The sequence below is a fragment of the Coregonus lavaretus genome (genome assembly GCF_964263955.1).
Source record: "Coregonus lavaretus genome assembly, chromosome: 3".
NCBI lineage: Eukaryota > Metazoa > Chordata > Actinopteri > Salmoniformes > Salmonidae > Coregonus > Coregonus lavaretus.
The window spans coordinates 48,632,707-48,654,830 of NC_139990.1; the positions used below are offsets into that span (position 1 = coordinate 48,632,707).

At 47.6% G+C, this 22,124-nt stretch overlaps 1 protein-coding gene across 5 annotated transcripts; it reads left to right on the forward strand.

Moving 5' to 3' along the window:
- Nucleotides 1-20,576, forward strand: LOC311125800 (syntaxin-17-like). Of its 5 annotated transcripts, XR_014612912.1 has the most exons (10): nucleotides 1-163; nucleotides 436-548; nucleotides 676-885; nucleotides 2,780-2,845; nucleotides 10,864-11,056; nucleotides 11,256-11,374; nucleotides 11,533-11,583; nucleotides 16,451-16,537; nucleotides 19,213-19,515; nucleotides 19,778-20,576. XR_014612912.1 is itself a non-coding variant. In XM_084158440.1 (9 exons), the coding sequence occupies exons 3-9, from the start codon at nucleotides 763-765 to the stop codon at nucleotides 19,459-19,461; spliced, it is 888 nt and encodes a 295-aa protein (XP_084014566.1). In that variant the 5' UTR covers nucleotides 3-163; nucleotides 436-548; nucleotides 676-762; the 3' UTR covers nucleotides 19,462-20,576. The 5 variants fall into 5 exon arrangements, 3 of the variants coding, with proteins under 3 accessions (XP_084014567.1, XP_084014566.1, XP_084014568.1); XR_014612913.1 differs by lacking the exon at nucleotides 436-548; XM_084158440.1 differs by having other exon boundaries at nucleotides 3-163; nucleotides 19,213-20,576.
- Nucleotides 20,577-22,124: the final 1,548 nt, after the last annotated feature.

Genomic DNA, 22,124 nt, shown 5'->3' on the forward strand with positions numbered 1-22,124 from the left:
CTAAGGTTTTAGATCGGAAGTAATTCGTCTGCGCACAAGGAAGAGAGTTGTTTACAAACAGAAGAGAAAGTTGGACCTGTAGCTAACTCAAGACAGACAGTTACGAAATAGCCTAGAAGAATGCATCTCCCAAGTTTTGCACTCCGATGGGTTTTTACTTTAAGTAAGTAATATGTTCACGGTTTGAAAATGAAATATGCTAGATTTTAATTTTGAATACTAGTCAGCTGTGCTGGCTAGCTAGCTAACATACTGTTAACGTTAACTCACCTGACAGACATCTGATTCTGACAGTTATTTATTGTGCTCGTAAAGTAACAGTAACTAGCTAGCTAGATGATGATGCTTTACCTCGAAATGTGTTTTAATGTGTCATAATTACAGACATGTATTCTCTCTACAACAAGCAACGTTTTCTGTTGTCATTTGTTCCAGCTGTTGTCGGTTAACGTCATTAGCTAACTAACAGCTCGAGCCAGACTGTGAGACCCTGTTATTCATACCTTGGGCACGAGGGTGTCAGCAAAGCTCCCTCCTAGCCAACAATGGTATGTTGGGATGTGTTTGGCATTGGGTTACAAAGAGACGTGTGTGCGCGCGAAACAGGTCACGTGGTTGTGTGTGGCATGCTGATGTTTGATGTATACCCCCTACCTCCTGTCTCCTGTCTTCCAGGTAGCTGAGTAAGAGGAGCAGGTGTGTATGGTTGCAGGTGTGAGACACAACACTGTGTAACCCACCTTGGGTCAGACGTCAGGGAGGATGTCAGATGAGGGGGGCAAGCTGATGCTGAGGCGTCTTGAGGGGCCAATCCACAAATTCACTAAAGTAGCCCTGCCAACAGACCTAGAAAGACTACAGAGACACCACAGCAATATACTGAAGGTAATACACACACATGCACATACACACACACATATACACTACCAGTCAACATTTTGGACACACCAACTCATTCAAGGGTTTTTCTTTATTTTTACATTGTAGAATAATAGTGAAGACATCAAAACACATATAGAATCATGTAGTAACCCAAAAAGTGTTAAACAAATCAAATATATATTTGAGATTCTTCAAATAGCCACCCTTTGGCTTGATGACAGCTTTGTACGCTCTTGGCATTCTCTCAACCAGCTTCACCTGGAATGCTTTTCCAACAGTCTTGAAGGAGTTCCCACATATGTCGAGCACTTGTTGGCTGCTTTTCCTTCACTCTGCCGTCCGACTCATCCCAAACCATCTCAATTGGGTTGAGGTCGGGGGATTGTGGAGGCCAGGTCATCTAATGCAGCACTCCATCACTCTCCTTCTTGGTCAAATAGCCCTTACACAGCCTGGAGGTGTGTTGGGTCATTGTCCTGTTGAAAAACAAATGATAGTCCCACTAAGCCCAAACCAGATGTGATGGCGTATCGCTGCAGAATGCTGTGGTAGCCATGCTGGTTAAGTGTGCCTTGAATTCTAAAGAAATCACAGACACTGTCACCAGCAAAGCACCCCCACACCATAACACCTCCTCCTCCATGCTTTACGGTGGGAAATACACATGCAGAGATTATCCGTTCACCCACACCACATCTCACAAAGACACGGCGGTTGGAACCAAAAATCTCCTATTTGGACTCCAGACCAAAGGACACATTTCCACCGGTCTAATGTCCATTACTCGTATTTCTTGGCCCAAGCAGGTCTCTTCTTCTTATTGGTGTCCTTTAGTAGTGGTTTCTTTGCAGCAATTAAACCATTAATGCCTGATTCACACAGTCCCCTCTGAACAGTTGATGTTGAGATGTGTCTGTTACTTGAACTCTGTGAAGCATTTATTTGGGCTGCAATTTCTGAGGCTGGTAACTCTAATGAACTTACCCTCTGCAGCAGAGGTAACTCTGGGTCTTCCATTCCTGTGGCGGTCCTCATGAGAGCCAGTTTCATCATAACGCTTTATGGTTTTTGCGACTGCACTTGAAGAAACTTTCAAAGTTCTAGAAATGTTCCGGATTGACTGACCTTCATGTCTTAAAGTAATGATGGACTGTCAATTCTCTTTGCTTATTTGAGCTGTTCTTGCCATAATATGGACTTGGTCTTTTACCAAATAGGGCTATCTTCTATATATACCTTGTCACAACACAACTGATTGGCTCAAACGCATTAAGAAGGAAAGAAATTCCACAAATTAACTTTTAAGAAGGCACACCTGTTAATTGAAATGCATTCCAGGTGACTACCTCATGAAGTTGGTTGAGAGAATGCCAAGAGTGTGCAAAGCTGTCATCAAGGCAAAGGGTGGCTACTTTGAAGAATCTCAAATATAAAATATATTTTGATTTGTTTAACACTTTTTTTGGTTACTACATGATTCCATATGTGTTATTTCATAGTTTTGATGTCTTCACTATTATTCTACAATGTAGAAAATAGTAAAAATAAAGAAAAACCCTTGAATGAGTAGGCGTGTCCAAACTTTTGACTGGTACTGTATACACACACATATATACACACATACATTTACATTTTACATTTTAGTCATTTAGCAGACGCTCTTATCCAGAGTGACTTACAGTTAGTGAGTGCATAAATTTTTTCATTCTGGCCCCCTGTGGGAAACGAACCCACAACCCTGGCGTTGCAAGCGCCATGCTCTACCAACTGAGCTACACACACACATGCATACACACACACACATATACATACACGCAAATTCACATCACCGACCATTGGAAGTTACTGAAGAACCACACACAGAGAAGCAGCAACTGAGCTTGTTATTGTCTTCCAGTTCCAGCGTAGTGGACAATGGGATCGCCTTCATCAGGAGCACATCAATGCCAGCCGCACTGTGCAGGTAAAACATAGACACACACACATACACACTGGCCTTGTGTTGAATATATACAGTATGTTGTGACTGTGTGCTGTGTGCCTGCAGGAGATCAGGAGCGTGTATGTGAAATTGAGTGTGCGTTTTAAAAGGGTTTTTGTGTGTGTGTAAAGTGCTGCACGGTGTGTTTTCACAATGAAACAACCATGTCTCTGAAAGTGACCCTGACCGCCACCTCCTTCCCTCACCAACACACACACACACACTCAAGACACACCATTCCCCTCAGACCCCTTGGGAGAGGCAGAGTGCTTTCCTGTGTGTGAGTGTGTTTTTTCTGTTTGCTGGGCTGGGTGTGTGTGAGTGTGTAAGGAAGCTGAAGATGGGTGAGGATACACAAGGACATGCAGCACAGATAGACTAAGAGAAGTAGAGAGCGAGCAAGAAAGACAGAGGGAGGTGGAGAGAGGTAGAGAGAGGTGGAGAGAGGTGGAGGTGGAGGTGGAGAGAGGTGGAGATAGGTAGAGAGAGGTGGAGAGAGGTAGAGGGAGGTAGAGAGAGGTAGAGAGAGGTGGAGAGAGGTGGAGGAAGAGAGAGGTGGAGAGAGGTGGAGAGAGGTAGAGAGAGGGAGAGAGAGGGAGAGAGAGGTGGAGAGAGGTGGAGAGAGGTCGAGAGGTGGAGAGAGGTAGAGAGAGGTGAAGAGAGGTGGAGAGAGGTGGAGGTGGAGAGAGGTGGAGGTAGAGAGAGGTCGAGAGAGGTGGAGAGAGGTGAAGAGAGTTGGAGAGAGGTGGAGGTAGAGAGAGGTGGAGGTAGAGAGAGGTGGAGAGAGGTGGAGGTGGAGAGAGGTAGAGAGAGGTGGAGGTAGAGAGAGGTGGAGGTAGAGAGGGGTGGAGAGAGGTGGAGAGAGGTGGAGGTAGAGAGAGGTGGAGGGAGGTAGAGGGAGGTAGAGGGAGGTAGAGAGAGATGGTGGAGGTGGAGAGAGGTGGAGGTAGAGAGAGGTAGAGAGAGGTGGAGAGGTGGAGAGAGGTAGAGAGAGGTGAAGAGAGTTGGAGAGAGGTGGAGGTAGAGAGAGGTGAAGAGAGTTGGAGAGAGGTGGAGGTAGAGAGAGGTGGAGGTAGAGGGAGGTGGAGAGAGGTGGAGAGAGGTGGAGGTAGAGAGAGGTGGAGAGAGGTGTAGAGAGGTGGAGGTAGAGAGAGGTGGAGAGAGGTGGAGGTAGAGAGAGGTGGAGAGAGGTAGAGGGAGGTAGAGAGAGGTGGAGAGAGGTGGAGGTAGAGAGAGGTGGAGAGAGGTGGAGAGAGGTAGAGGGAGGTGGAGGTAGAGAGAGGTGGAGAGAGGTGGAGGTAGAGAGCGGTAGAGAGGTAGAGGGAGGTAGAGGGAGGTGGAGGGAGGTGGAGAGAGGTGGAGGGAGGTGGAGAGAGGTGGAGGGAGGTAGAGGTAGAGGGAGGTGGAGAGAGGTGGAGAGGTAGAGGGAGGTAGAGAGAGGTGGAGAGAGGTAGAGGGAGGTAGAGGGAGGTAGAGGGAGGTAGAGGGAGGTGGAGGGAGGTGGAGGGAGGTGGAGGGAGGTGGAGAGAGGTAGAGAGGTGGAGATGGAGGTAGAGAGAGGTAGAGGGAGGTAGAGGGAGGTGGAGAGAGGTGGAGAGAAGAAGAGAAAAAGACAGCGTCACCCCCCATCTCTCTAGGCAGGAAGTGAAGTCTCTAGCAGGAAGTGGGCTCCTCTGCTTTCTGTATTTCTGTCTGCACTAATCATTTTCATCCATCACTCATCCCTTTCTCCTAACTGTGAATATTATTATAGACCCCCCCCCCCCTGCTGCTCATCCCTTTCTCCTAACTGTGAATATTATTATAGACCCCCCCTCCCCTGCTGCTCATCTCTTTCTCCTAACTGTGAATATTATTATAGACCCCCCCTCCCCTGCTGCTCATCCCTTTCTCCTAACTGTGAATATTATTATAGACCCCCCCCCCCCTGCTGCTCATCCCTTTCTCCTAACTGTGAATATTATTATAGACCCCCCCCCCCGCTGCTCATCCCTTTCTCCTAACTGTGAATATTATTATAGACCCCCCCCCCCCCTGCTGCTCATCCCTTTGAGGGAGTAGGTTAGGTAGTTTAGACGTCACAATACAGATCACTACCACTTCCACACTCCATTCCCCCAGGGGGCAGCAGCAACCTTGGTAGAGAGAGGTAGAGAGAGGTGGAGAGAGGTGGAGAGAGGTGGAGAGAGGTAGCGGTAGAGAGAGGTAGAGAGAGGTGGAGAGAGGTAGAGAGGTGGAGATGGAGGTAGAGAGAGGTGGAGAGAGGTAGAGGGAGGTAGAGGGAGGTAGAGGGAGGTGGAGAGAGGTGGAGAGAGGTGGAGAGAAGAAGAGAAAAAGACAGCGTCACCCTCCATCTCTCTAGGCAGGAAGTGAAGTCTCTAGCAGGAAGTAGCAGGAAGTGGGCTCCTCTGCTTTCTGTATTTCTGTCTGCACTAATCATTTTCATCCATCACTCATCCCTTTCTCCTAACTGTGAATATTATTATAGACCCCCCCCCCCGCTGCTCATCCCTTTCTCCTAACTGTGAATATTATTATAGACCCCCCCTCCCCTGCTGCTCATCCCTTTCTCCTAACTGTGAATATTATTATAGACCCCCCATCCCCTGCTGCTCATCCCTTTCTCCTAACTGTGAATATTATTATAGACCCCCCCCCCCCCCCCCCCCCCGCTGCTCATCCCTTTCTCCTAACTGTGAATATTATTATAGACCCCCCCCCCCCCCCCCCTGCTGCTCATCCCTTTCTCCTAACTGTGAATATTATTATAGACCCCCCCTCCCCTGCTGCTCATCCCTTTCTCCTAACTGTGAATATTATTATAGACCCTCCCCCCCCCCCCCTGCTGCTCATCCCTTTCTCCTAACTGTGAATATTATTATAGACCCCCCCTCCCCTGCTGCTCATCCCTTTCTCCTAACAGTGAATATTATTATAGACCCCCCCCCTGCTGCTCATCCCTTTCTCCTAACTGTGAATATTATTATAGACCCCCCCCCCCCCCTGCTGCTCATCCCTTTCTCCTAACTGTGAATATTATTATAGACTCCCCCCCCCCTGCTGCTCATCCCTTTGAGGGAGTAGGTTAGGTAGTTTAGACGTCACAATACAGATCACTACCACTTCCACACTCCATTCCCCCAGGGGGCAGCAGCAACCTTGGTAGAGAGAGGTAGAGAGAGGTAGAGAGAGGTGGAGAGAGGTGGAGAGAGGTGGAGAGAGGTAGAGAGAGGTAGAGGGAGGTAGAGGGAGGTAGAGGGAGGTGGAGAGAGGTGGAGAGAAGAAGAGAAAAAGACAGCGTCACCCCCCATCTCTCTAGGCAGGAAGTGAAGTCTCTAGCAGGAAGTGGGCTCCTCTGCTTTCTGTATTTCTGTCTGCACTAATCATTTTCATCCATCACTCATCCCTTTCTCCTAACTGTGAATATTATTATAGACCCCCCCCCCGCTGCTCATCCCTTTCTCCTAACTGTGAATATTATTATAAACCCCCCCTCCCCTGCTGCTCATCCCTTTCTCCTAACTGTGAATATTATTATAGACCCCCCCCCCCCCCGCTGCTCATCCCTTTCTCCTAACTGTGAATATTATTATAGACCCCCCCCCCCCCCCCCCCCCCCCCGCTGCTAATCCCTTTCTCCTAACTGTGAATATTATTATAGACCCCCCCCCCGCTGCTCATCCCTTTCTCCTAACTGTGAATATTATTATAGACACCCCCCCCCCCCCCCCCCCCCCCCCGCTGCTCATCCCTTTCTCCTAACTGTGAATATTATTATAGACCCCCCCCCCCCCCCCCCCCGCTGCTCATCCCTTTCTCCTAACTGTGAATATTATTATAGACCCCCCCCCCCCTGCTGCTCATCCCTTTCTCCTAACTGTGAATATTATTATAGACCCCCCCCCCCCCCCCCCCGCTGCTCATCCCTTTCTCCTAACTGTGAATATTATTATAAACCCCCCCCCCCCCGCTGCTCATCCCTTTCTCCTAACTGTGAATATTATTATAGACACCCCCCCCCCCCCCCCCCCCCGCTGCTCATCCCTTTCTCCTAACTGTGAATATTATTATAGACCCCCCCCCCCCCCCCTGCTGCTCATCCCTTTCTCCTAACTGTGAATATTATTATAGACCCCCCCTCCCCTGCTGCTCATCCCTTTCTCCTAACTGTGAATATTATTATAGACCCCCCCCCCCCGCTGCTCATCCCTTTCTCCTAACTGTGAATATTATTATAGACCCCCCCTCCCCTGCTGCTCATCCCTTTCTCCTAACTGTGAATATTATTATAGACCCCCCCCCCCCCCCCCGCTGCTCATCCCTTTCTCCTAACTGTGAATATTATTATAGACCCCCCCCCCCCCCCTGCTGCTCATCCCTTTCTCCTAACTGTGAATATTATTATAGACCCCCCCTCCCCTGCTGCTCATCCCTTTCTCCTAACTGTGAATATTATTATAGACCCCCCCTCCCCTGCTGCTCATCCCTTTCTCCTAACTGTGAATATTATTATAGACCCCCCCCCCCCCTGCTGCTCATCCCTTTCTCCTAACTGTGAATATTATTATAGACCCCCCCTCCCCTGCTGCTCATCCCTTTCTCCTAACTGTGAATATTATTATAGACCCCCCCTCCCCTGCTGCTCATCCCTTTCTCCTAACTGTGAATATTATTATAGACCCCCCCCCCCTGCTGCTCATCCCTTTCTCCTAACTGTGAATATTATTATAGACCCCCCCTCCCCTGCTGCTCATCCCTTTCTCCTAACTGTGAATATTATTATAGACCCCCCCCCCCGCTGCTCATCCCTTTCTCCTAACTGTGAATATTATTATAGACCCCCCCTCCCCTGCTGCTCATCCCTTTCTCCTAACTGTGAATATTATTATAGACCCCCCCCCCCCCCCGCTGCTCATCCCTTTCTCCTAACTGTGAATATTATTATAGACCCCCCCCCCCCCCCTGCTGCTCATCCCTTTCTCCTAACTGTGAATATTATTATAGACCCCCCCTCCCCTGCTGCTCATCCCTTTCTCCTAACTGTGAATATTATTATAGACCCCCCCTCCCCTGCTGCTCATCCCTTTCTCCTAACTGTGAATATTATTATAGACCCCCCCCCCCCCTGCTGCTCATCCCTTTCTCCTAACTGTGAATATTATTATAGACCCCCCCTCCCCTGCTGCTCATCCCTTTCTCCTAACTGTGAATATTATTATAGACCCCCCCTCCCCTGCTGCTCATCCCTTTCTCCTAACTGTGAATATTATTATAGACCCCCCCCCCCTGCTGCTCATCCCTTTCTCCTAACTGTGAATATTATTATAGACCCCCCCTCCCCTGCTGCTCATCCCTTTCTCCTAACTGTGAATATTATTATAGACCCCCCCTCCCCTGCTGCTCATCCCTTTCTCCTAACTGTGAATATTATTATAGACCCCCCCTCCCCTGCTGCTCATCCCTTTCTCCTAACTGTGAATATTATTATAGACCCCCCCCCCCCTGCTGCTCATCCCTTTCTCCTAACTGTGAATATTATTATAGACCCCCCCCCCCCCCCTGCTGCTCATCCCTTTCTCCTAACTGTGAATATTATTATAGACCCCCCCTCCCCTGCTGCTCATCCCTTTCTCCTAACTGTGAATATTATTATAGACCCCCCCCCCTGCTGCTCATCCCTTTCTCCTAACTGTGAATATTATTATAGACCCCCCCCCCCCGCTGCTCATCCCTTTCTCCTAACTGTGAATATTATTATAGACCCCCCCTCCCCTGCTGCTCATCCCTTTCTCCTAACTGTGAATATTATTATAGACACCCCCCCCCCCCTGCTGCTCATCCCTTTCTCCTAACTGTGAATATTATTATAGACCCCCCCGCTGCCCATCCCTTTGAGGGAGTAGGTTAGGTAGTTTAGACGTCACAATACAGATCACTACCACTTCCACACTCCATTCCCCCAGGGGGCAGCAGCAACCTTGTCCAGGTGGTTGATAAGCACATTAGGTGCTGTCAATTAGGGTGATTGTCAGTCAGAGTGCCAGCTTGGAGAGCCTGCTGGTTTGTTTTGGAGTCTGTAGTTTGGGCATGCCTTTGCTATTTTTCCTTCTTGAACATATTTATGTTTCGTCACCATCTGATCAAATAATAATCCGCTTGGAGAACCAAGAGGTCAAGACGGAGCTGGCCCTGGACCTAAGGTACGGTAGCTGTCTCCTGGGTACATACATTCACACCTGGACGCATACGCTGATTTCTCACACAGACACACATCAAATCAGGTTACAGACCAGTTAACTAGGCCTAAGACCCCTAGACTTAGTGAGTGCAACAATATTAGCAGGTTAGTGAATGGGTTTCGTAACACCCTGTGTGTGTGAGAGCGTGTGGCAGGGCCTATTAAGCACCATGTGTGTCTGGTTCTCCCTGGTGTTTACTGTGTGTTTGTCTGGAGAGATGGAGTCCTGCTGCTTTACTGACTGGCTGACTGACTGACACACACCGATGGCTGAGTGACTGACTGACATACAGCTGTCTCAGGGGTCCTCCCCCTCCATATCCCCTTCCCCCAGAGACAACAACAGCCTGAAAACACACAAATATGGACCAGTTACACACTCCTACACACCTTTCAATCAGTAGCCTTTAGTTATGTAAATTCCTTTTGCCAATTTCTTCTGACAGATTTGTAAGAAATCCTCTTCGATGTAAAGTCCCCTGTTTAGGGGACCTGCATGGTTCTTATACCGGTTCTGACCGACATTTTCGCTTATAAATTGATGTGTGGACACCATTGATCAAAATGACTTGCATTGAGCGGTAGCCCTGATTCTTACGCCTGTATGAAGCAGCATATGCCTGGAATCCTTCCATTGTAACGCAGCAGGGGAGAGTGGTTTCGTCGCTGTAGCACATTCAGAGATCGATTTATAACCAGTCATCTAAAATAATTCATAGATGTTAAACAAAAACCACTTTCTTTTTGTGATAGACGGACAATATTAATATGAGATGAAAGGCGAGTTCCTAACGAGTTCAGGAAGCCAAGCTAGAGCTCTGTGAGACGTTCACAGTGATGGGGCAGACGTTTTGATCAAGAGACCTTTTAGAAAATATGCACAACACTAAATATACAAATATGTATTTTACAGAAACCTTATAGTTAGTCGTTTTATAAATTGATTATACTATATCTAGAAAAAAGATGTAATGTCAAGCCTTATTCATACAGTTTTGTTGAATAGAATATACAGCATATAAAATAATTCATATTTTTATATTTTTATCATATTTGTACTGTGTACTTGACCTTGTGTCCTCAAAAGTGACTACACCTCAGCAGTTTATAACTGTTTTACCAGAAAGGTGACATTTTTACCTTTCTTGGAGTATGCAGCATTACTAGTTATTGTTTATGTCCCTCTCATGGTAAATAATTACTTTTGGGGATTACGTAGATTACATTTAAGAGGTTTTAATCTACCTTCTCCAGCAGCGCAAAAGTTCATTCACCTGTTAATGTTCTTATTGTTGATGTTCTTAGTGTGTGTGTGTGTGTCTCTGTGTGCATGTCTTTGTGTGTGTGTGTTATCTGTGAAGCATATGCTAACAGGTCTTTAGCGTTCTGACAGGTGTGTCTTCCCGTGCCCATATCGGCTCAATGCTAATCCAGTCTGCAGCTGTGTGTGTGTATGTTTATTCATCATGTCTAATTAGCGTGTGAGTGGGAGCATCTATTGGTCATGACCTCCTGACCCCTGCCCTGGTCTGCCCTGGGGCTGATGGGGAGGCTGTAATTCCCCTGTCATCCCCAGGGCACAACCAGGGTAGGGGGTCTGACACCCTCATACTTCCCCCTTCTCACTCCTCCTCCCAGCAGAGACACTGGAACCGGTCTGTCTGTATTAGGGTGTATTTCTCTCTCTCGTGCCTCTTTTTTAAATCTATCTGTTGGGGAGTTGAACTACTTGTTGAACCTCTCTCTCTCTCCCTCTCTGTAGCAGTTGAGGGCTAATGTTAGAGAGATGGAGAAGCTGTGTGGACGTGTCCGACCGGAGGACGGCCCCGCCCTGGAGAGGCTGGTTCAGCCAATCAGAGACCGAGCATCTGCTGCCGCGCAAGACTTCCTACTCCATCATTCTAACCCCACCCCTCTGCCACAGGCACCACACCCCCCAGACCACTCATCCTCAGGTAGCACCGCCCCTTCCCCTCTATTCAACTTCATCACTTTATTCCATTCTATGGCAGCCATGTTAGCCCTTCCTTTTTTGACCAATAAACCAACTAATAAACCATCTAAATGCTCATTATGAATTTAAGAATTTCAGAGGCAGTAACATGTCCAGATCTAAAGTTGGTCACTCTGGTTCTCACTGACCTTGTCCATTAGGTGGTTCCCATGGTGATGATGTAGGCAGGGAGCCCCCTCCTGTCAATCAAACGCAGCTCTTCCTTCCAGTGATCCCCCTCAACGAGAGTGCTGCCGAGTCCTGGGACACCCTGGAGGAGGTGGGACTATTTGGGCCCCTTGTACTATATTCACAAATTGTCATAATAATAGATTAAGAGATCATAATATTTATTCATGTCTTTAATATCTCATACGGTAGGTTTCTGTTAGTGTCTGTGTTACTGTTGCTGTGTTAATATGAGATTCTGTTTGTCAGGACCTGAAGGAGCTCAGCGGTTTGGTGACCGAGTTCTCTCTGCTGGTCCATGTGAGTATGCCATGTACAGTGCATTCGGAAAGTATTCAGACCCCTTGACTTTTTTTTCTCCACATTTTGTTACGTTAAAGCCTAATTCTAAAATGGATCCAATAGTTTTTCCCCCCTCATCAATCTACACACAAAACCCCATAATGACAAAGCAAAAACTGTTTTTTTTAAACATTTTTGCAAATGTATTTAAAAAAAAACTGAAATATCACATTTACATAAGTAAAGTACTCAGTACTTTGCTGAAGCACCTTTGGCAGTGATTACAGCCTCAAGTCTTCTTGGGTATGACGCTACAAGCTTGGGGAGTTTCTTCCATTCTTCTCTGCAGATCCTCTCAAGCTCTGTGAGGTTGGATGGGGAGTGTCGCTGCACAGCTATTTTCAGGTCTCTCCAGAGATTTTCGATTGGGTTCAAGTCCGGGCTCTGGCTGGGCCACTCAAGGACATTCAGAGACGTGTCCCGAAGCCACTCCTGCGTTGTCTTGGCTGTGTGCTTAGGGTCGTTGTCCTGTTGGAAGGTGAACCTTCGCCCCAGTCTGAGGTCCTGAGTGCTCTGGAGCAGGTTTTCATCAATGATCTCTCTGTACTTTGCTCCGTTCATCGTTCCCTCGATCCTGACTAGTCTCCCAGTCCCTGCTGCTGAAAAACATCCCCACAGCATGATGCTGCCACCACCATGCTTCACCGTAGGGATGGTGCTAGGTTTCCTCCAGACGTGACGCTTGGCATTCAAGCCAAAGAGTTCAATCTTGGTTTCATCAGACCAGAGAATCTTGATTCTCATGGTCTGAGAGTACTTTAGGTGCCTTTTGGCAAACTCCAAGCGGGCTACCATGTGCCTTTTACTGATGAGTGGCTTCCGTCTGGCCACTCTACCATAAAGGCCTGATTGGTGGAGTGCTGCACATCTCCACAGAGGAACTCTGGAGCTCTGTCAGAGTCACCATCGGGTTCTTGGTCACCTCCCTGACCAAGGCCCTTCTACCCGATTGCTCAGTTTGGCTGGGCGGCCAGCTCTAGGAAGAGTCTGGGTGGTTCCAAACTTCTTCCATTTAAGAATGATCTTCAATGCTGCAGAAATGTGTTGGTACCCTTCCCCAGATCTGTGCCTCGACACAATCCTGTCTCAGAGCTCTACGGACAATTCCTTCGACCTCATGGCTTGGTTTTTGCTCTGACATGCACTGTCAACTGTGGGACCTTATATAGACAGGTGTGTGCATTCCAAATCATGTCCAATCAATTGAATTTACCACAGGTGGACTCCAATCAAGTTGTAGAAACATCTCAAGGATGATCAATGGAAACAGGATGCACCTGAGCTCAATTTCGAGTCTCATAGCAAAGGGTCTGAATACTTATGTAAATAAGGTATTTCAAAAAACCTGTTTTCACTTTGCCGTTATGGGTTATTGTGTGTAAATTGATGAGGACAATTTTTTTTACAATCCATTTTAGAATAAGGTTGTAACATAACCAAATGTGGAAAAAGAGAAGGGGTCTGAATACTTTCCAAATGCACTGTGTGTGTGTGTGTGTGTGTGTATGTGATTTGAGTGTTGACAAGGTCAGCAGACAGTGCCTCTCTGGTGTCTAATGAGGGAGGATGAATGACAGGGACAGGGCTACGTAACACAGATAGCCTGCTGTGGCTACGCTAACCATGCTGTTAGCACACAGGGCATTGAGGGCACTGACAGACAGTGTAGTGAGCGACAGCTAACCTAGCGTCTGTCTGTCTGGTTGTATTCCTGCTGGGGCTCCTTAGAGAGCAGGTCACAGCACACCACAGGTTACTGGAGTGGGGCTGCAGGCAGGTGTACTGGAGGGGGAGGGGGGATGGTAGAAAATGGGCCATGGGGGAGAGGTGGGAGACGAGAGAGGAGAGGAGGGGGCTGTGTGTCCATGGGGAGCAGAGAGGAGAGTGCCGTGGGAGAGAACCCAGGCAACAGGGCGTATGTTGGGCCAGGAGGAAAACAGATGACTCCGATTATCACTCTATCCTCTGGGAACGAGAGCGTGATAGAAGGAGGGAGAGTGGGAGGAAGGGAGGGCTTAAAATGGTGAGAGAGGAGGGCAGAAAGAGGTGTAGAGAGATTTAGAGAGGAGGGAGAGAGAGAGAGACGAGACAGAGAGGAGATTGTGTGTGTGTTGGAGGAGAGAGCATAGAGATGTTTTTTAGTGCTGTGGTCTCTCTGGGGTGACTGGTGTCGTTCAGGGACCAATACTCAGCCTCTCAACCACAGGGTAAACACTGCTGTGTGTCGGTGTGTGTACCTGCCTGGGGATTTGAGAGAGGGATGGAGAGAGAGAGACAGGCAAAGTGAGATGTTCAGCCTGCTAGTGTCTGACTGAAGCACTCATCTCCCCCTGTTACACTGGCTGGAGCCTAGAAGCCCCAACAACCATACAGTGAGGGAAAAAAGTATTTGATCCCCTGCTGATTTTGTATGTTTGCCCACTGACAAAAACATGATAAGTCTATAATTTTAATGGTATGTTTATTTGAACAGTGAGAGACAGAATAACAACAACAAAAATCCAGAAAAACGCATGTCAAAAATGTTATAAATTGATTTGCATTTTAATGAGGGATTTTAAACTGTTGTCACCTTCTCACCAAGCTGCTTGGCGATGGTCTTGTAGCCCATTCCAGCCTTGTGTAGGTCTACAATCTTGTCACTGACATCCTTGGAGAGCTCTTTGGTCTTGGCCATGGTGGAGAGTTTGGAATCTGATTGATTGATTGCTTCTGTGGACAGGTGTCTTTTATACAGGTAACAAGCTGAGATTAGGAGCACTCCTTTTAAGAGTGTGCTCCTAATCTCAGCTCGTTACCTGTATAAAAGACACCTGGGAGCCAGAATTCTTTCTGATTGAGATGGGGTCAAATACTTATTTCCCTCATTAAAATGCAATTCAATTTATAACATTTTTGACATGAGTTTTTCTGGATTTTTTTGTTGTTATTCTGTCTCTCACTGTTCAAATAAACCTACCATTAAAATTATAGACTGATCATTTCTTTGTCAGTGGGCAAACGTACAAAATCAGCAGGGGATCAAATATCTGGGTTAAATTTTGACATTTTTGCCAAGATCTTAGTCGCACAATTTTACATCTAAAATGTTTGGTGCTGTATTTTCTCAAGTGAAAACATGTGCATGAAAACGAGCCGTCTCTCGTTGAATGACAACAAACATTTAATTGAAGAATCCCTGTAGCCTGGCGGGTAGGAGCGTTGGGCCAGTAACTGACAAGGTAAAAATCTGTCGTTCTGCCCCTGAGCAAGGTTTTAGCTGAGTAAGGCAGCCCCCTGCACTTCTCTGATTCAGAGGGGTTGGGTTAAATGAGGAAGACACATTTCAGTTGAACGCATTCAGTTGTACAACTGACTAGGTATCCTTCTTTCCCTTTCCCTACTATTGACCAATCACAGACGAAGGGGCGTAGACTACGAAGGGGCGTAGACTTCGGCTACCGACTTTGGCTTGCCTCTAGAAAATGTTTTGGGGGCACGGCCGAAAAAACCCTCACCTAAGACCAAAACGAACAAAAGCGTAACAAAATGTAGAATATATGCACAACTGGGAAGCATGCGGATGCCTTCAGGGAGAGGGGAATGATGGAGGGAGGGGACCGTAACGGAGAGGAGGGAGTTAGGAGGCAGTAAGGGAGAGGAGGGAGTTAGGAGGCAGTAAGGGAGAGGAGGGAGTTAGGAGGCAGTAAGGGAGAGGAGGGAGTTAGGAGGCAGTAAGGGAGAGGAGGGAGTTAGGAGGCAGTAAGGGAGAGGAGGCAGTAAGGGAGAGGAGGAGGAGGTTAGGAGGCAGTAAGGGAGAGGAGGGAGTTAGGAGGCAGTAAGGGAGAGGAGGGAGTTAGGAGGCAGTAAGGGAGAGGAGGGAGTTAGGAGGCAGTAAGGGAGAGGAGGCAGTAACGGAGAGGAGGGAGTTAGGAGGCAGTAAGGGAGAGGAGGCAGTAACGGAGAGGAGGGAGTTAGGAGGCAGTAAGGGAGAGGAGGGAGTTAGGAGGCACTAAGGGAGAGGAGGTTAGGAGGCAGTAAGGGAGAGGAGGAGGGGGTTAGGAGGCAGTAAGGGAGAGGAGGGAGTTAGGAGGCACTAAGGGAGAGGAGGTTAGGAGGCAGTAAGGGAGAGGAGGAGGAGGTTAGGAGGCAGTAAGGGAGAGGAGGGAGTTAGGAGGCACTGAGGGAGTTAGGATGGAGTTAGGAGGCACTGAGGGAGAGGAGGGAGTTAGGAGGCACTGAGGGAGTTAGGAGGCAGTAAGGGAGAGGAGGGAGTTAGGAGGCACTGAGGGAGTTAGGAGGCAGTAAGGGAGAGGAGGGTTAGGAGGCACTAAGGGAGAGGAGGGAGTTAGGAGGCAGAAAGAGAGAGGAGGGACTTAGAAAAGCTCTGGATTTATCATAGTTATGACTGAAACCCCTAAAATGTATACCTGTAGTCTGAATATTATCTATCCATATGTAATAAGTAGCTAATGTAAAAATGTACCTTGTCCGTAAAATGTATATAGTATGTAACGTTACATGTAACAACAAGAAGTAAAATAAGGAGGGATAGATGGAGATTAGGATGGATCGTGTCCAGCACACAGGGAGAGGAGGACAGCTGCCACTCTGAATATTTCATGAGCTCCTCACAATAACCCCCAGACCCCCTCCTGCCCCAATATAATCTCCCCAGACCCCCTCCTGCCCCAATATAATCTCCCCTAGACCCTACACCCCCATCACCCCCCACAGACACACACACTCATCTGTGGTGCTGTGTTGAGAGGGACCAAGCCAGCGTTGTGTGTGTGTCTCCAGTGTATAAACCCTGTGTGTGTGTGTGTGTGTGTGTGTGTGTCAGTCCCAGCAGGAGAAGATTGACAGCATCGAGGAGAACGTCAACACAGCAGCAGCCAACGTGGAGGAGGGGACCAGGAGCCTCGGGAAGGTTCGTGTGAGCATGTACTTGTGTGTGATGTTTGGGAGATCGATGGCACTTTGCCTCCCAGCCATTCTACAGCGTTTGTCCCTATTGATCCAGCAGAATACGGAGGAAAGCTGAAATTACAGAAATAGAGAGAATAAATGGAGAGAGGTGTTAAGAGGTACAGTGATGGAGGGAGGGAGAGAGAGAGGGGTTAAGAGGTACAGTGATGGAGGGAGGGAGAGAGAGAGGGGTTAAGAGGTACAGTGATGGAGGGAGGGAGAGAGAGAGGGGTTAAGAGGTACAGTAATGGAGGGAGGGAGAGCGAGAGAGAGGTGTTAAGAGGTACAGTGATGGAGGGAGGGAGAGCGAGAGAGAGGGGTTAAGAGGTACAGTAATGGAGGGAGGGAGAGCGAGAGAGAGGTGTTAAGAGGTACAGTGATGGAGGGAGGGAGAGAGAGAGGTGTTAAGAGGTACAGTGATGGAGGGAGGGAGAGAGAGAGGGGTTAAGAGGTACAGTGATGGAGGGAGGGAGAGAGAGAGGGGTTGATTAGGGGGTGTTGTGAATGGAGAGCGCAAGGTGTGTGTGTGTGTGTGTGTGTGGCAGTGAGTGGGTGCAGGAGGCGAGGAGAGGTATGAAGGGCTATTTAATAGCTCTTCAGGAGCAGCGTTTGGCCTCCCACTGTTGGCTCAATACACACACACACACACACACACACACAGAATAAAGTCAGACTGACAGTTCAATACCCACTGACATATTACAAGCTGAGTGTGGTATGTCTTGTGAGTTCTATACTGCTGAACATATGCTGCGAGTACACAGCCGTTTGTGAGTCTAGTTGCAGCCAAAATATCACAATATTAAAAAATGTGGTCTATTTAAGTGTAAATATACCACCTCTCACCCCATGTTTTGACTGATAAATGGAACTTCAACTCAATTCAACTTCCTGAATTGATGAAGTTGAAATGGGATTGAGCCCACATTGAAGTCCAGAACATCCTTGGGTAGGGGTGTGGCTGTGCTGTTAAGGCGTCGGCATGCTTCCCAGCCGAAACAGTTTGGAAGAGTTCGTGCATATATTATGACGACATTTTGTGACGTTTTTGTTCGTTTTGGACTTCGGTGAGGGTTTTTTCGGCTGTTCGGGCACACATTTTGTTCTGGAGGCAAGCCGAAGTTCGAAGCCGAAGTCTACGCCCCTTCGTTGGTGATGGGTCAACAGTAGGGAGTCTTCAATAAAGTCTTTGTTGTCATTCAATGAGAAACGACTCGTTTTCGTGCACATTTTTTCATTGAGAAATACTGCACCAAACATCTTAGTTGGATGTAAAACTGCGTAACTAAGATCTCCTCGTCAACAACGTCAAAATTAATGACATATTTCTTGAGTTATCTTAGATTAATTCTGACTATTTTGAGGAAGTGTATACTGGCTATGGCATCTCTAGTCCTATTGCTGCTTTTTTCTCGTTTTTCAAGCGCAGGTCTTTTAAGGGAGTATGCGAGCACGCTTGTTCGGTTCGGCTAGCTGAGTTCGGCTAGGCGCCAGCCGAACTGAAGCATGCTGACGCCTTTAGAAGCAGTGTGTGTGTGGATAGAAGAGGTGTCAGAAACAGCTGTGTGTGTGTGGATAGAATAGTTGTCAGACACAGCAGTGTGTGCTTATAGAAGGGGTGTCAGACACAGCAGTGTGTGTGCGTATAGAAGAGGTGTCAGACACAGCAGTGTGTGTGTGGATAGAAGAGGTGTCAGACACAGCAGTGTGTGTGCGTATAGAAGAGGTGTCAGACACAGCAGTGTGTGTGTGGATAGAAGAGGTGTCAGACACAGCAGTGTGTGTGTGGATAGAAGAGGTGTCAGACACAGCAGTATGTGTGCGTATAGAAGAGGTGTCAGACACAGCAGTGTGTGTGTGGATAGAAGAGGTGTCAGACACAGCAGTGTGTGTGCGTATAGAAGAGGTGTCAGACACAGCAGTGTGTGTGTGGATAGAAGAGGTGTCAGACACAGCAGTGTGTGTTTGAAGATGTGTTATCTGCCATCAGGCCAGGTGCCATTACACACACCCCTGCTTTACCAACACCCTGTACTCTGAACTTTCAACTCACCTCTGATTAATTAAAATGACCTTCGTTGCCATGAGGTGAGGGGGTGGGAGGGCGTTTGAACTGGATTAATTTAACTGTTAATCTGTTAATCAACCGTGGGAGGGGGTAGTGTGTGTGTGGCGGAATGTTCAGAGGAGTCACTCATTTATGGCCATCAGTCTAAAGGAGCGTCTTCCTCTCTGAAGATAACTGTAATAATAAACACACACACCTCATTTCTCAGATTTTAATAAATGTGGATAATTAAAGTCTACAGCTTTGATGATGGAGTGTGCGTGTGTGCATGTGTTGCTGTTTGTGTGGGTACATTTGTGTGTGTGATCATGAAAGGCCAGGTAGATCTGAAGACTTCTCGCTTACTGTGTGTCTTAGAACATCAAAGGAATACCCCCCCCCCCCCGAGTGTGTCTGTGTGTGTTTTATTATTGACTGTGTGTGTGTGTGTTATGTGTGTTGATTTGTCCCTATCGAAGTTTCTTATTTCCTTGTCTTTTTAATTGAATTTTAAGAAGCTTTATTGGCATAAAAAGAGAAGAAACCTTTACTGTCAATGCATGTAGTGACTCTTCTATCCCTCTCTCCAGGCGGTGGGCTACAGGCTGGCAGTGTTACCCGTGGCAGGGGCAGTGTTAGGGGGGGTGTTGGGGGGTCCACTGGGCCTACTAGTGGGGTTCAAGGCAGCGGGGGTGGCAGCTGCGCTAGGAGGGGGGGCTCTGGGGTTTGCGGGGGGGAACCTGGTCCAGAAGAAACGCAGAGCCAGAGTAGAGTTCCAGATGAACCAGCTCACTGCACCCCCTACGGAACCAGAACCACCGCTGGAAAAGGACAAGTGACCTCTGATTGGTTGTGGAGGGACCTCTGACCTCCAGAAGCCTACACTGGTCCAGGTACTGCCCGACTACATTGCAGACGCATGCTAGAGCTTACATGTCAGCTAACCACATCATATGATATAGCAATCTGATGCCCGAGTGCACAGTCGATTAAGTTGCGCAAAACCATTGGCTGATGCAATACAACGCCTGCGCATCTAGTCGGGCAGGAACTCGACCAAGATATCCCTCAGACTAACTGACCACTCAACTGACTGACCGCTCGAACAATCTGCTGTTTGACTAATAGACTTGCTCTCTTTACTGTGGTAAAAAGGAACTCCTCCTCCTCCTCGCTGCCAATAGACAGAGGAGAGAGGTCTGCCAAGAGAGGCCTACTGTGAAGAGACGCCTGCAACTGGGATCTACCACTGCCCAATCAATAGGACTTTTAAACATCGTAGGATAGCCTTGTTGAGGACCTGAGTATGAGAGGGAGGTGTGTGTGAATGCCGTGTTTGTTGAGTGTGATGTATGTATGCTAGGTCTGTTGGCTTTGTATTTAAAACTTGAAAGTAACTGTCCAGTGTTTCCAGATTTCGATGAAATATTACCTATACATTTTTGCAATATAAGTGAAATAGTTTTCCTTCCAATTTTTTAAAATTATGTTAAAAAGCAGCTTTTCTGTGTTGGAATGGTGCAGGCGTACCCAAACAACAGAATGGTGTGGGTGTATACTGGTCTTAAAAATATTAATGCAAGTACACCGCTGATGACATCATCCTCTATGAGGAAATAGCAAGGATTTTTTGAAACGGTCTGTTGAGATACAAGTTTGAGGTTGGATTATTTATTTTTCTCCAGTTTATGCTTTGGGCACAAATACGAGTATAGGATGAGTCAACAACATTATTTGGGTATGAGATAACAGAACTTTCACTAGACAGTTACTTTAAGTGTATGATTATATATTGATTAATTGGTTTTATTTGTGGTTATGAAAATACGTGCATTATTAATAGCAAACACTACAAAGCCTGCCTGGTTTTGGAACATAAGTCATGCTGTTTGGTGCCTTTTATATTACAGACGGAGAGATGGTTGTTTTATTAAAGTCATGTTGTTATACTGTGTTTCTTGGACAGTCTTAACTACCCTCAGTCTGTATGAAATACACAAACACACACACACAAAGCCAGACACTGCCTGGGTCGAGCAGTCACCCATCTCTCTCTCTTTCTCTAGTTTATGAACTCATTGATGTTTGTCTGTGTTTATCTGAGTCTGCCGATATGTCTGCTGCTCTGCTTTGAGTATACAGGTCATTAACAGAGGGAGAGGAGGAGGTATAAACAGCAGTAAATGTCAAGACTGTGTCCTGGTCTGAACCCTGCTGGAGAGGAGAGGCCTGCTCTCTGACAGACTGGAGAGGAGAGGCCTGCTCTCTCTGACAGACTGGAGAGGAGAGGCCTGCTCTCTGACAGACTGGAGAGGAGAGGCCTGCTCTCTGACAGACTGGAGAGGAGAGGCCTGCTCTCTGACAGACTGGAGAGGAGAGGCCTGCTCTCTCTGACAGACTGGAGAGGAGAGGCCTGCTCTCTGACAGACTAGAGAGGAGAGGCCTGCTCTCTGACAGACTGGAGAGGAGAGGCCTGCTCTCTGACAGACTGGAGAGGAGAGGCCTGCTCTCTCTGACAGACTGGAGAGGAGAGGTCTGCTCTCTGACAGACTGGAGAGGAGAGGCCTGCTCTCTCTGACAGACTGGAGAGGAGAGGCCTGCTCTCTGACAGACTGGAGAGGAGAGGCCTGCTCTCTCTGACAGACTGGAGAGGAGAGGCCTGCTCTCTCTGACAGACTGGAGAGGAGAGGCCTGCTCTCTCTGACAGACTGGAGAGGAGAGGCCTGCTCTCTGACAGACTGGAGAGGAGAGGCCTGCTCTCTCTGACAGACTGGAGAGGAGAGGCCTGCTCTCTCTGACAGACTGGAGAGGAGAGGCCTGCTCTCTCTGACAGACTGGAGAGGAGAGGCCTGCTCTCTCTGACAGACTAGAGTGTCTGAATTTGACAAACTGGGGAACAGAGAAAGGTTAGGAGGATAAACATGGCTATCCTGGGTGTACCCATTACCAGGTAGAAAGTGATGATTGTTCAGCTTGTGATGTTGATGTGTGTGGGTGAGCGCGAGAGAGAGAGGCCTGAGGCCAAAGTTGCCCCTCTTAAAAGTGCCTCTGAACTAATCTATGTGATGATTTACTGGTGTTTTATGTTGCCAAAGAAAACCAAGAAAACCTGCTTCTGATGAAGTGTGTGTGTGTGATGAGTTATCTGTAGAACTGCACTGAACAAACAGACTCAACACACAAGATCCTGTAAAATGGTTTAATTTACTTTTTTTATTTTCTCCCTCTCTGAGATGACTGATTTAGAAATGAGATTTCCCCCCTTTAACCCTACCTCCCCCACCACTCCCCTCTCCCTCCCTCTGTGACTGGGCTGATATGAGTCAGATAAGGGTAGTGTTGGGTTCTGGGGAGGGACTGTACACATAGTACTATAAATAAACACAGCCTGTGTCTCAATACTCTAACAGGGCTTCCGCTCCTTGTCTCCTTTCATTGCTCCATCTGAACTGATTTGAGTGACAGGTGAAATAAGGAAACTTTCCAGGTCAGCTTCTTCCAT

Bases quoted from the DNA above. Each gene is read 5' to 3' on its own strand.
- LOC311125800 (XM_084158441.1), top strand. From the start codon at position 763: ATGTCAGATGAGGGGGGCAAGCTGATGCTGAGGCGTCTTGAGGGGCCA. The intron at 11,375-11,532 runs GTGGGACTATTT...TCTGTTTGTCAG, and splicing joins CCTGGGACACCCTGGAGGAG to GACCTGAAGGAGCTCAGCGG. The intron at 16,538-19,212 runs GTTCGTGTGAGC...CCCTCTCTCCAG, and splicing joins GGACCAGGAGCCTCGGGAAG to GCGGTGGGCTACAGGCTGGC.